The following is a 15612-nucleotide window of genomic DNA, read 5'->3' as shown; positions in this document are numbered from 1 at the left end:
TCATAGCGCCAGGGTCCCAGATTTGATTCCCCGCTGGGTCACTGTCTGTGTGGAGTCTGCACATTCTCCCCTTGTCTGCGTGGGTTTCCTCCGGGTGCTCTGGTTTCCTCCCACAGTCCAAAGACGTGCAGGTTAGGTGGATTGGCCATGATAAATTGCCCTTAGTGACCAAAGAGGTTTAGGGGGGGGGGGGAGGGTTATTGGGTTACAGGGATAGGGTAGAAGTGAGGGCTTAGGTGGGTCGGTGCCGACTCGATGGGCCGAATGGCCTCTTTCTGCACTGTATGTTGGGGGGGGGGTGGTTTATTGGGTTACGGGGATAGGGTGGAAGGGAGGGCTTAGGTGGGTCGGTGCAGACTCGATGGGCCGAATGGCCTCCTTCTGCACTGTATGTTCTATGTACTTCATTGAGGACTTAAGCAATGTAAGGAATCGGACTGCAGTGCATCTGCACTTACAGGTGATGCATCATAAGAGTTTTACAGCACAAAAAGAGGCTGTTCGGCCCATGGTGTCTGTGCCAGCCATGTATTCTAATTCCATTTTCCAGCTATTTATCCGTACGCTCATCTAAATGCTCCTTAAATGTTGTGAGGAGTGGTGTGATCAGCAGCACTGGAAGAGACCAGTCCGACACTGTGACTCAATGTCTACACAGGGGTTAATCCTTGCAATGGGTGTTGCCTTCTGCTCAGGGAAAGGTGAGCAAGTCGGCGCCCCGGAATCTGAGTCCATTATCTGCGCCTCCACGTCCCAGTCTCCCAGCGCAGTGTGGGCGAGGAGACCCAGGCCCGGACCCTGTACCATGAATACGCGAGTTTCCCCTACAAGGGGCTCGGGCAAACCCCCCCCCCCCCCCCCCCCCGGGACCTGAATGATCATCGAGAACCCGCGCGCGCGCGCGGGCGAGCCCCGGAACATGAATAACCGAGTCTGCCCTCGCACCCCGTGCGGCGGCGGGGGCCCCGAAACGTGAATAGCTCAGTCGCAACCCGCGGCCGGCGAGGTGGGGACATCGGTTTATGCTTGGTCCCGGGCGCACCCCCACATCGCCTCCCGCAGCCGGTGGAAATCTGAATATTTAATCGCCCCGGGTGAAGGTTGGCTGCCGTGTTATTGGGCTATGCCGGCCCGGGGTGGAGTCCGGCTGTTTGTGCATTTTAAAAAGTCCCAGGCCGGCCGCCGGCTGTGAAACCAGCCGAGCCGCAATTTAAACATTTAATTTGTTTTTGTCCTGTTGTGTCTCTCTCTCTCTCTTCCCCCCCCCACCCCCGCGGAAGATGGCGGAGGCACTGGGGGTGGCTGACACCCGCAGACTTCACAGTAAACCGCAGGATTTAAACGACGCTTACGGGCCTCCCAGCAACTTCCTAGAGATCGACATCTTCAACCCGCAGACGGTCGGGGTCGGCCGGAGTAAATACACTACGTACGAGGTCCGAATGAGGGTGAGTACGTGGGCGCCAGCCCGGCTGCTTAGCCGCCCTATTGCGGGGGCAAGGTACAAATTTAGCCCGAGGCCTCGCTCTTGGCCTGCCCTCTTGCTAACCCACCCCGCCGAGCCGAGCAGAAAGGGATGGTGATTTTTTTAGCGTCTGACGGCCAAGCGGAACAAACACGTTTTATTTTTAGGAGCGGGAAAGCCGCCCGTCCTCCTCTACGCTTCCCAAAGCGGGCGACTTGAGCCGTCGTCCACCGCCCAAATGTGAAGGGTTGCTCAGTGTTAAATTGTTCTCTGCTTCTAAACTAAATGCAGTCTTTATTTTTTTTTTAAACGAGCTGCCTTTCATTTGGCTCTCCTTTTTAAGAAGGCGGGGAAGCGTTTTAAAAACCTTTCCATTAATCTCGGTTCTGTTTTCAGCATTTAATTATTTGCCTAAAGTGCTGACCAGCCAGCTTCTGCCCCTAAACTATATTCCTCTACGACCTGGCTGTGCATAAGACAATATAAAACTTTTCATTTAAAAAAAAAAAGTGTGTATTTCCAGTGTTAACTTCGTGGTCCGTGTTTGGGAGGTGAAGTAATTGAGACTTTCTTCACTGTGGAAGGAAGAAGAATAGTTTCTAATGACTTGATAGAAGAGTGACAGCTAAATGAAATAGCTACAGCCCTTCAAAAGTAATTCCAAACGTTGATACTGCTAGGTTAAATGTTAGGTTTCCTCACCACGCACCATTGCCCCCCCCCCCCCCAAACATGGAGGAAGATATGGTTAACCTTTACCATTCCTGCAAAAAAAAATTGTCCAATTCATTTGTTCCCAAATTCTGTTTTTAATATGGAATTATCAACATTTATATGTACACAACTTCACGTGATATTATTTTCTCCTCTCTAGTGCAATGGAGAGTTTGAACAACTCAATTATATAGATTCCACATTAGGCACCTGTACAGATGGCAATTTCAAAGAGCATTAATGAATTAGGATTTTGACACCCAGGATGAAGTACTATCTGATGGGATGAGTTAAGTATTGCATAAGAAGTGTGATGTATAAATGTTATTTGTCCTGCCAGCTCTGTATCTGAGGTGACACCTGGAGTAGAAAACTAGCATTTTAAAGTTGCAAATAGCTTTAGTGGCTGTGGGCATCACTGGCTAGGCCAGTATTTTTATTGCCCAGCCTTAATTTCTTTTGAGAAGGTTGTGAGCTGCCTTCATGGACTACTGCAGTCCATATGGTGTAAGTGTACACATGGTGCTGGTAGGGCGGGAGTTCCAGGATTTTTACATTGAAGGAATGGTGATTTTCGGGCAGAATTCTCTGCCTGGCACCTGGAAATCCCCCCCCCCCCCCCAATGGACATTTACATGGTCCGTGAGCTGCACGTGGTGATCTTGTGACAGGTGGGGTGAAAAAAAATCCAGCCCATAGTTCCAAGTTGGGACAGTGTGTGGCTTAGATGGGAATGTGTAAGGTTGTGGTGAGCTCATCTGCTGCGATTGCCCTTCTGAAGGTAGAGGTCACTGGTTTGGAAAGTGCTGTTGAAGGACCCTTTGTGAGTTACTGCATTGCATCTTGTAGATGACACACATGTATCAATGGTGGCGGGAGGCAGGAGTGCATGTTGGAAGGTGGTGGATGGGGTGTCTAGCAAGTGGGTTGCTTTGTCCTGGATGGTGTTGAGCCCGAGTGTTGGAGCTGCACTCATCCAGGCAAGTGAAAGTTTTCTGTCACAGTCCTAACTTACGCTTTGTAGATGGTGGTCAGGCTTTAGGGAGTCGGGTAGTGAGCTAATGGACTTCTCAGCCACAGTATTTATATGACTTCAAGTTCTGTTTTTGGGCAAAGATAACTCCTGAATGTTGATAATGGGGGTGATTCTCTCGTTGGAGATGGTTAATGCTGGGCACATGTAATGTGACTGTTACCACTTGTCAGCCCAAGCATGAATATTGTCCAGGTCTTGGTGCATATGGATACTTATCTGACGACTCAATGGTATTGACTATTGTGTAATCATAAGTGAACATGCTCACTTCTGGCCTTGTGTTTGGAGGAAGGTAAAGCAGCTGATGGTCGGGCCTAAGATTGACTGAGGAGCTCCTGCATTGGTGTCCTGGAACTGAGGTGACTGACACCCCATAAGGCTGTCGTTGTTGGTGATGACTCGACCCCGTGGAGAGTTTTTCCTTGCATGTTCCCATTAACGTCAATTTTGTTTGGACTCCTTGATGCCTTACTCTGTCAAATGCTGACTTGATGTCGAGGACAGTCACTCATCCAAGTTTAGCTCCGCTCTTGTCTGTGTTTGGACAAGTGGGGTGAGTGGACTTGGTGGAATAAAAAACGAGCATCAATGAGTAAGTAATTGTAAAGCATTGCTTGATAGCATTATCAACGACCCCTTCCATCACTTTGCTGATGATTGGGAGTAGACTGATGGGGTGGTAATTGGCTGGGTGGGGTGGTAATTGGCTGGGTTGGATTTATCCTGCATTTTGTGCAGAGGACATGCTAGGGATGTTTTTCCACATGCCAGATAGATGTCAGTGCTGTAGCTGTACTGGAGCAGCTTGGCTAGGGGTGCAGCTAGTTCTGGAGTGCAAGTCTTCAGTCCTATTGCCAGTATGTTGTCAGGGTCCATAGCATTTGCAGTACCCAGTGCCTTCTGCAGTTTACTGATATGTGAATTGAATTGGCAGAAGACTGATGTTGGGGACCTCGGGCAGAGGCCAAGATGGATCATCCACTCAACCCTTCGGTTAAATATTGTTGTAAATGCTTTAGCCTTACTTTTACACTGATGTGCTGGGCTCCCCCCATCACTGAGGATGGGAATATTTGTGGAGCTGCCTCTAGTGAGTTGTCTACTTGTCCACCACCATTCATGGCTGGATGTGGCAGGACTGCAGAGCTTGGATTTGATCTGATGGTTGTAGCATTATTTAGCTCGATCGCTTGAAGCTTTTACTGTTTAGCATGCAAGTAGTCCTGAGCTGTAGCTTCACCAGGTTGGCACCATATTTTTTTCTGTGTGTCTGCTGCTGTTCCTGTCATGCCCTTCTGCAATCTTTGATCCCCTGGTTTGATGGTAATGGCAGTGGAGGATATGCCAGGCCATGAGGTTACAGATTGTGTAACAAATAACACTGTTTTGCTGCTGATCGCCCACAGCACCTCATGGATACCCAGTTTCTTGAGTTGCTAAGTATGTCCAAAATCTATCCCATTTACCACCGTGGCAGTGCCACACACCCTCCCATCGTGTTATCCACAATGTGCTTTTGACCCCATAAGTAATGTGCAGTGGTCAGTCCTACCAATATTGTCATGGACAGATTCATCTGCGCCAGGTTGCTTGGTGAGGAAAAGGTCAAGTAGGTTTTTCCTCCGCTCCCTCACCACCAGCCACAGACCCAGTCCATCAGTTATATCCTGCTGGACACTAAAGACCCCACCCAGAGTACACTTCTGCACCCTTGCTCTTTCCACTATCAAATGATTCCTCCAAATGGTGTTCAGCATGGAGTACAGATCCTCAGCTGAAAGAGGGTGCTCAGTGGTACTCGGGAGGTTCCTTTGCTTATGTTTGACCTGAAGCCATGAGACTTCGTGTGGTCCAGAGTCTCTCAGATCTCCTGGAGCATCTTCGACCTGACAGGTGTTCTGCTATCACCTGGGACAGTCATTCGTACCACAGACAGTCAGGCTGTTGCTTTACTGGTCTGTGAGACAGCATGCCAATTTTGGAACAAGTTCCTCGACATTGGGAGGAATTTGCAGGGTCAACAGGGCTCGGTTCACCGTTGGATGCCGGGTAATCCATACAGTTTAATTTCGTTGATGTAGATTGCAGGGGTTTGATACAGCTGAGTGGCTTGCTGAGAGTCAACCACATTTCTGTGGGTCTGGAGTCACATGTAGGCCAGAAGCAGCAGATTCCCTTCTCTAAAGGACATTAGTGAACTTGGTGGAGTATTTAGACAGTCAATAATGGTTTTGTAATCAAACTACTGTGACTAGCTTTTTTAAATTCCAGATTTATTAACTGAATTTAAATTCCTCCAGTTGTTGTGGTGGAATTTGCAAAACATTAGTCTCGGCCTCTGGAATACTAGTCTGGTGACCACTGCCACCACCTTTTCCTGTGTACTGCAGAATCTTTACAATGTGGAAGCAGGCTATTCGGCCCTCCTAGCCTGTGCTGGTTCTCTGAAAGAGCATTCTACCGAGTCCCACTCCCATACCTTATCCCTGTAACCTTGCACATTAACAATCCAACTCCCTTTTGAATACCTCAACCTAACATGCCTCTACCATTCTCTGGAAGCCCATTCCAGACTCCCAACACTGCTCATGGGTGAAAGTGTTTTAAAAATATTATTTTTATGCTACATTATAACATTTAAAAAAATTATTAATTTCAATTAACTTGGCGCAATTGCCAGTGTTTAGAAAGTAACCTTCAGATGGGACATAATTGGCCTGCAATGGCTCAGCATCTCGTCATTTAAATTGTTATTGGGGAGCGTACTTGTGACTTGACTGTTGTTTCATCTTGTGCTCTGCTACACATCACAATAAAATTATGGCAAGATAGCTTGTAAGTTTTTTCAGGTCAGGATGCAAACTAATTTCCTAATTGGAGAAGTGTAGTAACTGATTTACTACATCAGTTTTCTTTGTATGGTGAATTCTGTAGAGCTAGCAATAACAATGCAAGCTGCATTTGCAGTTGAATACTAGTTGAAATTGCAGCTTTCATTTCTGGCTACCAGGCAAACATTGCTAACAAAGCCTGTATTGACAAAATCATGGTTTGCTTTCATGGGAACTCAACTAGCATCTACTAGTAACCCAATTGCTTTAAGGATGGGGGAAGTGGTGATAGTGGTATGAAATAAAACTGCTTATTGTCACAAGTAGGCTTCAAATGAAGTTACTGAAAAGCCCCTAGTCGCCACATTCCGGCGCCTGTTCGGGGAGGCTGGTACGGGAATTGAACTTGCACTGCTGGCCTGCATTGGTCTGCTTTAAAAGCCAGCTATTGAACCCTGTGCTAAACCTATTGTCACTGGACTAGTAATCTAGGAACCTGGGTTCAAATCCCACAATGGTGGATGGTGAAAATTGAATTCAACACCAATCTGGACTTAAAATGACCATGTAATAATTGTTGTTTTAAAAAAGCTTAGCTGGCTCACTATCATTACGTACAACCCCCCCCCCCCCCCCCGCCACAAAAATCTCTCGCCCACCCACCCCATAAGGTCTAGTTACAGAACGTTCCCTTTCATTAAAAAAACTTCCTGAAATGCGAAGCAAAAATTTAGAAATCAAACGTGTGACATTTAGCATTAGAACTCTCCTCCCACTCTTCAAAATTGTTTGACCTTTTCTATGAATGGGATATGTAGAGTTCCCCTTCAAAAAAAGACATGTATCCTAAAAAAAAAACATTTATCCTAGAGTGCCCTAGAGTGCCCCTTTCTTTAAAACACATGTGTCAAGTTCCCCTTTTTAAAAAAAAAAAAAAAATTACTTAACACGAAAAGAAAATGACACCGGCATTGAGACCAGTGTTGGGATCAATAATTTGCATCCCGAAATTTGCCTTCAGGAGCAACTATTCTTAGTTCCTCCATCAGTAGTTTTGCTGTATTTTATCTTGGTGCCATCTGCTGCTGAAGTTTATAGCATGAGTGGGAAAGGCAAATGAAATGAGGTCTGTAACTTTCCATGTAAAATTAGAATAATTAGAGTTCAATTACATTAATCCCATAGAACAATGAAGTTACCAATTTACATCGATTAATTTAGACAAAGCTGTGCCAGAATAAATGGGTTGTTCTTGGGGTGGTAGTGTTATTAGTGGGGTACCATAAGGGTCAATGTTTGGGCTACAGCTGTTCATCATCAATTGGATGTGGGGATCAAATGTAATATTTCTAATGACCAAAAACTAGGTGGGAGTGGTAAGCTGTCGGGATGTAAGGAGGCTTGAAGGGAACTTGGACATGCTAGGCGAATGGACAAGAACATGGCAGATGGAATATAATGTGACTAAGTGTGAAGTTATCTACTTCGGTAGAAAATGGTCAAGTTGGGAACTGTTGATATCCAAAGGGACCTGGATGTCCTTGTTTATGAGTCACAAAAAGTTAGCATGCAGGCCTCCTTATTGATGGAGTACAGTGGAGGTTCACCAGACTGATCACTGGGATGGTAGGAAACTGGGCCTGTATTCTCTATAGTTTTGAGATGATTTATTTGAAACCTGGGTTTCCCCTGGCAGGAACCAGGGGACGCAGTCTCAGAATAAGGGGCAAGCCATCTAAGACTGAGATGAGGAATTTCTTCAGCGGGGGTGAATATTCGGAATTCTCTAATCATTTGAGCATGTTCAAAATTGATCGATTTGTGGATACTTATGATATCAAGGGATATGGGAAAGTGTCTTTGAGGTTAATGATGGGCAGCCATGATCTAACTAGATGGTGACGCAGGCTTGAATGAAGGCCTGTACCTGCATCAATTAGTAGTGTTGCAATATTTGGCCTGACCTACAGTTTCTTAAAATATAAATTAGAGTACCCAATTCATTTGTTCCAATTAAGGGGCAATTTAGCATGGCCAATCCACCTACACTGCACATCTTTGGGTTCTGGGGGCGAAATCCACGCAAACACGGGGAGAATGTGCAAAACTCCACACGGACAGTGACCCAGAGCCAGGATCGAACCTGGGACCTCAGCGGCGTGAGGCATCAATGCTAACCACTGTGCCACCGTGCTGCCCTGGCCCGACCTATAGTTGTCTCTTGTAGACATTCCTCTTACAAATGTACCCAAGAAGCTGCAGTAATTGTGGTTGAACTGATTGTATTTGTTTGTTAGCCCAGCTGTCCTTCTGCTGTCTTGGTTGTTTAATTGAAAGCTCTTATAGATCTTGTTCTAATATTGAACCTGATTGCAATGTGATATTTCTCAAATCGGCAGTGAAACTAAGTGATAAATTGATGCTGGAAAAAGTGGTGCTTATCTGAAGCTGTTAATTTTTTATCTATCCTTTCATGGGATATGGGCGTCAATGGCAAGGTCAGCATTTTTTGCCCATCTCTAATTACCCATGAACTGAGTGGCTTACTAGACCATTTCAGAGGGCAGTAAGAGTCCGCCACATTACTGTGGATGTTTTGTGTAAGACCAGACCAGGTAAAAATGGCAGATTTCCTTCCCTAAAGGACATTAGTGAACCAGATGGGTTTTTATGACAATCATGGTCACCATTACTGAGACTAGGTTTCAATTCCGGATTTTTAAAATTTGAATTCCCAGCTGCAGCGGTGGGATTTGACCCATGTGTAGAGCATTAGTCTGGGCCTCTAGATTACTAGTCCAATGACTACCATTATGCTGCTTTTATCATTTTGATTCTGAGTTGTATTTTAAATACCTGTCAGAGGCTAGCTTTGTTATTTTTGAACTCTTTGTTCTGGTGGCAGACCCTGACCTAATGAGAGATCACATTCGTAAGTCATGATGCTGAAAGTAGACGGCTTGAATTTGATTTCGAACAGAACAGTGGGACCTGATTAAACTAGGGTCTCCATTTCTACTATTAGCAGAAATGGTGGGTTATATGTAAAGCTCTAGGTCACTGTCCGTGTGGAGTTTTGCACATTCTCCCCGTGTTTGCGTGGATTTCGCCCCCAGAACCCAAAGATGTGCAGTGTAGGTGGATTGGCCATGCTAAATTGCCCCTTAATTGGAACAAATGAATTGGGTACTCTAATTTATATTTTAAGAAACTGTAGGTCAGGCCAAATATTGCAACACTACTAATTGATGCAGGTACAGGCCTTCATTCAAGCCTGCGTCACCATCTATTAGCAGAAATGGTGGGTTATACTGTTGCACCAAGTAGCACTATGGCAAGTGCTAAAAGATAAGTAATATTACAACCAAATTTATCCCTCTATTGCTATCCCTGCTGTGATCACAATTATAGCCTTGATCTGTGATTGCAGCCATTACAAGCGTTAACCTGACATTGTAGTTTTCACTATAGCACAGAACAGACTACTCTTCGTCCAAATCTGAGCAGTGTTGCATAGTTAGCAAAATATTTTTTCGTTTTTTTTTTTTTAAAAACAAGGACTTTATAACAGAATGGCCTCAAATCCCACGTGATTGTTTGCTGAGCATACTAAATTTAACTGGCAACAACATCACTGGAGCAATGATGCACAGCAGCTAATGTTTAAGTAACCACTACAACTTCAATTTTAAGTATTTAAACTTAACACTTAGCTCCTAGTTGATGAGGGAGATCCATATGTTTAAATATTTATTTGGGACAATAAGACTAATATTAAGAGTGTGATATTATGCACACGCTCTCGTGTGGAAATACAAAGATATTCTTGTTCCGTTTTTATTCCCTCCAACCTTCTTCACTGAAGGTGGGAATTTATGCTGGAGTGCGTGTAGGTACAAAGGTCCGAGCAACTTTGCACTATTTTATCCAATGTCTTTTGCATTTGCAGCAATTGGATAAGACACCTCAAACTGAAAGACCAAATGTGCCATGGGAACAAGGGTGTCACAGTGGTTAGCACTGCTGCCTCACAGCTCCAGGGTCCCAGGTTCAATTCCAGCCTCGGGTGACTGTGTGGGGTTTGCAATTTCTCCCTGTGTCTGCGTGGGTTTCCTCTGGGTGCTCCAGTTTCCTCCCACATTCCAAAGATGTGCAGGTTAGGTGGATTGGCCATGCTAAATTGCCCCTTAATGTCCAAAAGATTAGGTGGGGTTACAGGGGTAGGGTGGAGATGTGGTTTTAGGCAGGCTGCTCTTTCCAAGGGCTGGTGCAGAATCAATGGGCCGAACAACCACCTTCTGCATTGTAAATTCTATGAATAGTTCTATAAATCGCTGAATGGTTACATAGCCACCAGAAACATACATATGAAAAAGTGAGCCAAATCAAACCCAGAGTTCAAACATTTCTGAGCCACAACTAGTTGGTGTAGCTGTTATATGGAACATGAGTCTAGTATTCCAACAGAGGGCCAAGATTGACCAGACTACCAAGATCTGTCAAAATTTAGTTTCCAGCAATTTATCGAAGTGACAAAAACACGAGTACCCATTATGTCACGTTTTGGTAGCGATAATTCTGAAACGCCAAATCTGTGGCAGAGTGAGATTCTTGCAATGATGCAATTGCAATAGGTGTTTCAAAATGTCCTGTTTACCTTTCTGTTTCATTCTGCAGTGGTGTTATTACTCAAAATAATATTTTGTGATGGAAGTTTATTTGGGAGCAGAGAATTAAGGAAAGCTTTACTTGTAGATATAAGTTAGGAATGTCTCTGTTAAGCTAGTCATTCCAAGGTTCAATGGGATATTATTGAAGGCATCATTGCTTGACGTGCTCAATTTGTGTTCAGATTTAATTTTTCCCCTTTTTTTAGTTGTGACTATATTTCCTGTTTCTTTCTGAACACAAATATTTACTGTGCCCCAAGTGATATAAACTGGAGACTTGCATTAGGGGAACAAATTTTTTTAAATCCCTTTTTTACTTCCCGGAGTTGCTGAATTTCAGTTGATACTCTTATAGCTGTTTTCTGTTCTTTCAATCTCTGGGTGAAAAACTAAAGGCTCTTCTGTTTGAAGTGTGCATTTGTCTCCTTTGTTAAGAGTAATGTGTTCCGTGGAAAGAATACAACATGCTTGCAGTCAAGGCACATGCAGAACAAGCCTCGAGCGCCAAATAATAGCACCCTCTTTGCTTGTGTGCTAACTCACTTTTCATTTCCTTCCCCACTCTCTGCCTTCCCCACTCTCTGAAATGAACAGAGAGCATTTGGAAGGGGTGCATTTCCGTGCAAATTACTAACCCATCTCGAACCTCTTTCCTCAGCCCTTGGTCATGTTGCATCCCATATCTGTGTCCACTTTTCCATAATATAATTCTGTCCCTGACAAAGCCCTTAGAACAGCTCTAAACAAAAAGATGCACTGTGACTATGGCAGCTTCTCATCATTTTATCCTTTCTGCAACTTTTGCCATGGTTGACCATGCAACTGGACAATGGATGAGGATAGGAAGAGACTGCCCTCGTTTGGATCCACTCTTATCTGTGTTGTGGGTAGAGAGATCCCATCATCTGACAATGTTGCAACTTTATGTAAGTAGTATCTGTCAACCCCTCCCATGTTAATTTGCAACCCTCATAGAATGAGGTGTATGCTTCAGAGCAGCTATTACTAGTCTTAGTGTTTACAGCATGGAAACAGGCCCCTCGGCCCAGCTTAGAACATAGAACATTACAGCGCAGTACAGGCCCTTCGGCCCTCGATGTTGCGCCAACCTGTGACACCACTCTAAAGCCCATCTACACTATACCCTTATCGTCCATATGTCTATCCAATGACCATTTGACTGCCCTTCGTGTTGGCGAGTCCACTACTGTTGCAGGCAGGGCATTCCACGCCCTTACTACTTTCTGAGTAAAGAACCTACCTCTGACATCTGTCTTGTATCTATCTCCCCTCAATTTAAAGCTATATCCCCTCATACTAGCCATCACCATCCGAGGAAAAAGGCTCTCACTGTCCACCCTATCCAATCCTCTGATCATCTTGTATGCCTCAATTAAGTCACCTCTTAACCTTCTTCTCTCTAACGAAAACAGCCTCCAGTCCCTCAGCTTTTCCTCATAAGATCTTCCCTCCATACCAGGCAACATCCTGGTAAATCTCCTCTGCACCATTTCCAATGCTTCCACATCCTTCCTATAATGCGGCGACCAGAATTGCACGCAATACTCCAAATGCGGCCGCACCAGAGTTTTGTACAGCTGCACCATGACCTCATGGCTCTGAAACTCAATCCCTCTACCAATAAAAGCTAACACACCGTACGCCTTAACAAACCTCTCAACCTGGGTGGCAACTTTCAGGGATCTATGTACATGGACACCGAGATCTCTTTGCTCATCCACACTGCCGAGACTCTTACCATTAGCCCAGTACACTGTCTTCCTGTTATTCCTTCCAAAATGAATCACCTCACACTTTTCTGCGTTAAACACCATTTGCCACCTCTCAGCCCAGCGCTGCAGCTTATCTACGTCCCTCTGTAACTTGTAACATCCTTCCGCACTGTCCACAACTCCACCGGCTTTAGTGTCATCTGCAAATTTACTCCCCCATCCTTCTACGCCCTCCTCCACATAATTTATAAAAATGACAAACCGCAGTAGCCCCAAAACAGATCCTTGTGGTACACCACTAGTAACTGGACTCCAGTCTGAACATTTCCCATCAACCACCACCCTTTGACTTCTTTCAGCTAGCCAATTTCTGATCCAAAACTGCTAAATCACCCTGAATCCCATGCTTCTGTATTTTCTGCAGTAGCCTACCGTGGGGAACCTTATCAAACGCTTTACTGAAATCCATATACACCACATCAACTGCTTTACCCTCGTCCACCTGTTTGGTCACCACTCAATAAGGTTTGTGAGGCACGACTTACCCTTCACAAAACCGTGTTGACTATCTCTAATCAAATTATTCCTTTCCAGATGATTATACATCCTATCTCTTATAAACCTGTCCAAGATTTTGCCCACAACATTGGTCTGTAGTTACCGGGATTGTCTCTACTCCCCTTCTTGAACAAGGGGACAACATTTGTTATCCTCCAGTCTTCTGGCACTATTCCTGTAGACACCGATGACTTAAAGATCAAATTCAAAGGCTCAGCAATCTCCTCCCTAGCTTCCCAGAGAATCCTAGGAGAAATCCCATCCGGCCCAGGGGGCCTATCTATTTTCACACTTTCCAGAATTGCTAAAACCTCCTCCTTATGAACCTCAAGCCCTTCTAGTCTAGTAGCCTGAATCTCAGTATTCTCCTCGACAACATTGTCTTTTTCCTGTGTGAATACTGACACACAATATTCATTTAGCACCTCTCCTATCTCCTCGGACTCCACGCACAACTTCCCACTACTGTCCTTGACTGGCCCTACTCTTACCCTAGTCATTCTTTTATTCCTGACACATCTATAGAAAGCTTTAGGGTTATCCTTGATCTTACCTGCCAAAGACCTCTCATGTCCCCTCCTGGCTATTCTTAGCTCTCTAGGTCCCTCCTAGCTAACTTGTAACTCTCGAGCGCCCTAACTGAACCTTCATGTCTCACCTTTTACATAAGCCTCCTTCTTCCTCTTGACAAGTGTTTCAACTGCTTTAGTAAACCACGGTTCCCTCGCTCGACCACTTCCTCCCTGCCTGACCGGTACATACTTATCAAGGACACGCAGTAGCTGTTCCTTGAACAAGCTCCACATTTCCATTGTGCCCATTCCCTGCAGTTTTCCTCTCCATCCGATGCATCCTAAGTCTTCCCTCATCGTATCGTAATTGCCTTTCCCCCAGATATAACTCTTGCCCTGCGGTATAAACCTATCCCTTTCCATCACTAAAGTAAACTTAATCGAATTGTGGTCACTATCACCAAAGTGCTCACCTACCTCCAAATCTAACACCTGTCCTGGTTCATTACCCAGTACCAAGGCCAATGAGAGGCGAGGCCATATTGGATTATCTACATACTGTGTCAGGAAACCATCCTGCACACATTGGACAAAAACGTCCCCATCTAAAGTACTCTAACTATAGCGTTTCCAGTCAATATTTGGAAAGTTCAAGTCTCCCATAACAACTACCCTGTTGCTTTCGCTCCTATCCAGAATCATCTTAGCTTGTCCATGCTGCCCAGTTTCTATCACTAAGCTAGTCCCACTTGCATGCATTTGGCCCATAATCCTCTATAGAGGGATACTAACTGGGGATGGGTAAGGGTATTATTCTTATGTATGTTATATTAAGGAAAAATTGGCTCCAGATTTCTCCTTTTTGTTCAATGAATGAACAGCAAATTATAACCCTATCAGACTGCTTGACTAATGTCCAAGCCTGGAAGAGCTGCAATGGCAATGTTGAGCACATCCAAGTTATTGTCTTTTGGCACCTCTAACATTAACTATTTTGCTTGGTCATCAATTCCACACACACCCCTACTTAAGGACTACCTCGGGCTGAACCAAAGTTTGCAACCTTTGCATATCTGATATTTGGCCTTTTGTTTGCTCTCTGTCTCTTCTCTCGCTCTCCCCTCACCCACCCAGACTGGCAAATGAGGAATATCATAGAATTTGCAGTGCAGAAGGAGGCCATTTGGCCCATCGAGTCTGCATCGGCTCTTAGAAAGAGCACCCCACCCTATCCCAGTAACCCCACCCAACACTAAGGGCAATTTTGGACACTGAGCAATTTAGCATGGCCAATCCACCTAACCCGTACATTTTTGGATTGTGGGAAGAAGCCGGAGCACCCGGAGGAAACCCACGCGCACACTGGGACTATAAACCCACGCGCACACACTGGGACTAGGTGCAGACTCCGCAAAGACAGTGACCCAAGCCGGGAATCAAACCTGGGACCCTGGAGCTGTGAAGCAATTGTGCTATCCACAATGCTACCGTGCTGTCCCATATGTGGAGATGATCTTTGGGATTGCCTTGTTTGAAGTTGGAGTTGGGGCTGCATGTAGGTCAAGAGTTACAATTTGAATATCTTTGGTACACAATATTTAACATTTTTGAAAAAATCTGCTCTTGCAGGAACTCTTGATTAAAGATTTATAAGTGTAAGCAGAAGAGAAATTTAGAGACTGTGTAAAACATTTTATAATGCAAATGGGAGTCCATTTTCTCTTGGGTACATTGCCGCCATTGGAACAGAATTTGAATTTCGATAAATTCTTTTAAATTTTAGCTATTGCTGTTGAGTGGGTGCATAGGTGTATAAGTGGCTGATGAGCTGTTTTTTCTAGCATGGGCATTCATGAGGAGGTGATCAGTTGCAAGGTCTTTTTTTTTTTGCGTCGTAACTATTTGCATTTCGGTCCTTATACAACTTGTGCTCTTTGTCAAGCCTTTTATTATTTGAAAAGTCTTTTATTATTTTATTATAAGAAAGTTTGAAAGATTGCACTATGTATTACAGTTTCCCAGGGCCTTTTGTTTGGATGGAATTGACCTTGCGTTGTGAGCTTACCCTTTTCCATCATACTCCTGACTGTTTA

At 44.7% G+C, this 15612-nt stretch overlaps 1 protein-coding gene across 2 annotated transcripts in view; it reads left to right on the top strand.

Moving 5' to 3' along the window:
• The first annotated feature begins 1032 nt into the window (after positions 1-1032).
• Positions 1033-15612, top strand: part of LOC140421220 (sorting nexin-12) — a 30315-nt gene continuing 15735 nt past the window's right edge. Inside the window, exon 1 of one of the 2 annotated variants that reach the window (XM_072505764.1) lies at positions 1033-1448. In XM_072505764.1, the coding sequence (XP_072361865.1) occupies positions 1281-1448 (168 nt within the window). In that variant the 5' untranslated portion in view covers positions 1033-1280. The remainder of the gene's footprint in view (positions 1449-15612) is intronic. The other variant, XM_072505763.1, reaches the window with a different exon arrangement.

This window comes from Scyliorhinus torazame, chromosome 5 (assembly GCF_047496885.1).
Source record: "Scyliorhinus torazame isolate Kashiwa2021f chromosome 5, sScyTor2.1, whole genome shotgun sequence".
Classification (NCBI taxonomy): Eukaryota; Metazoa; Chordata; class Chondrichthyes; order Carcharhiniformes; family Scyliorhinidae; genus Scyliorhinus; species Scyliorhinus torazame.
The sequence above is the reverse complement of the archived record's forward strand: the minus strand, read 5'-3'. Positions and strand labels throughout refer to the sequence as shown.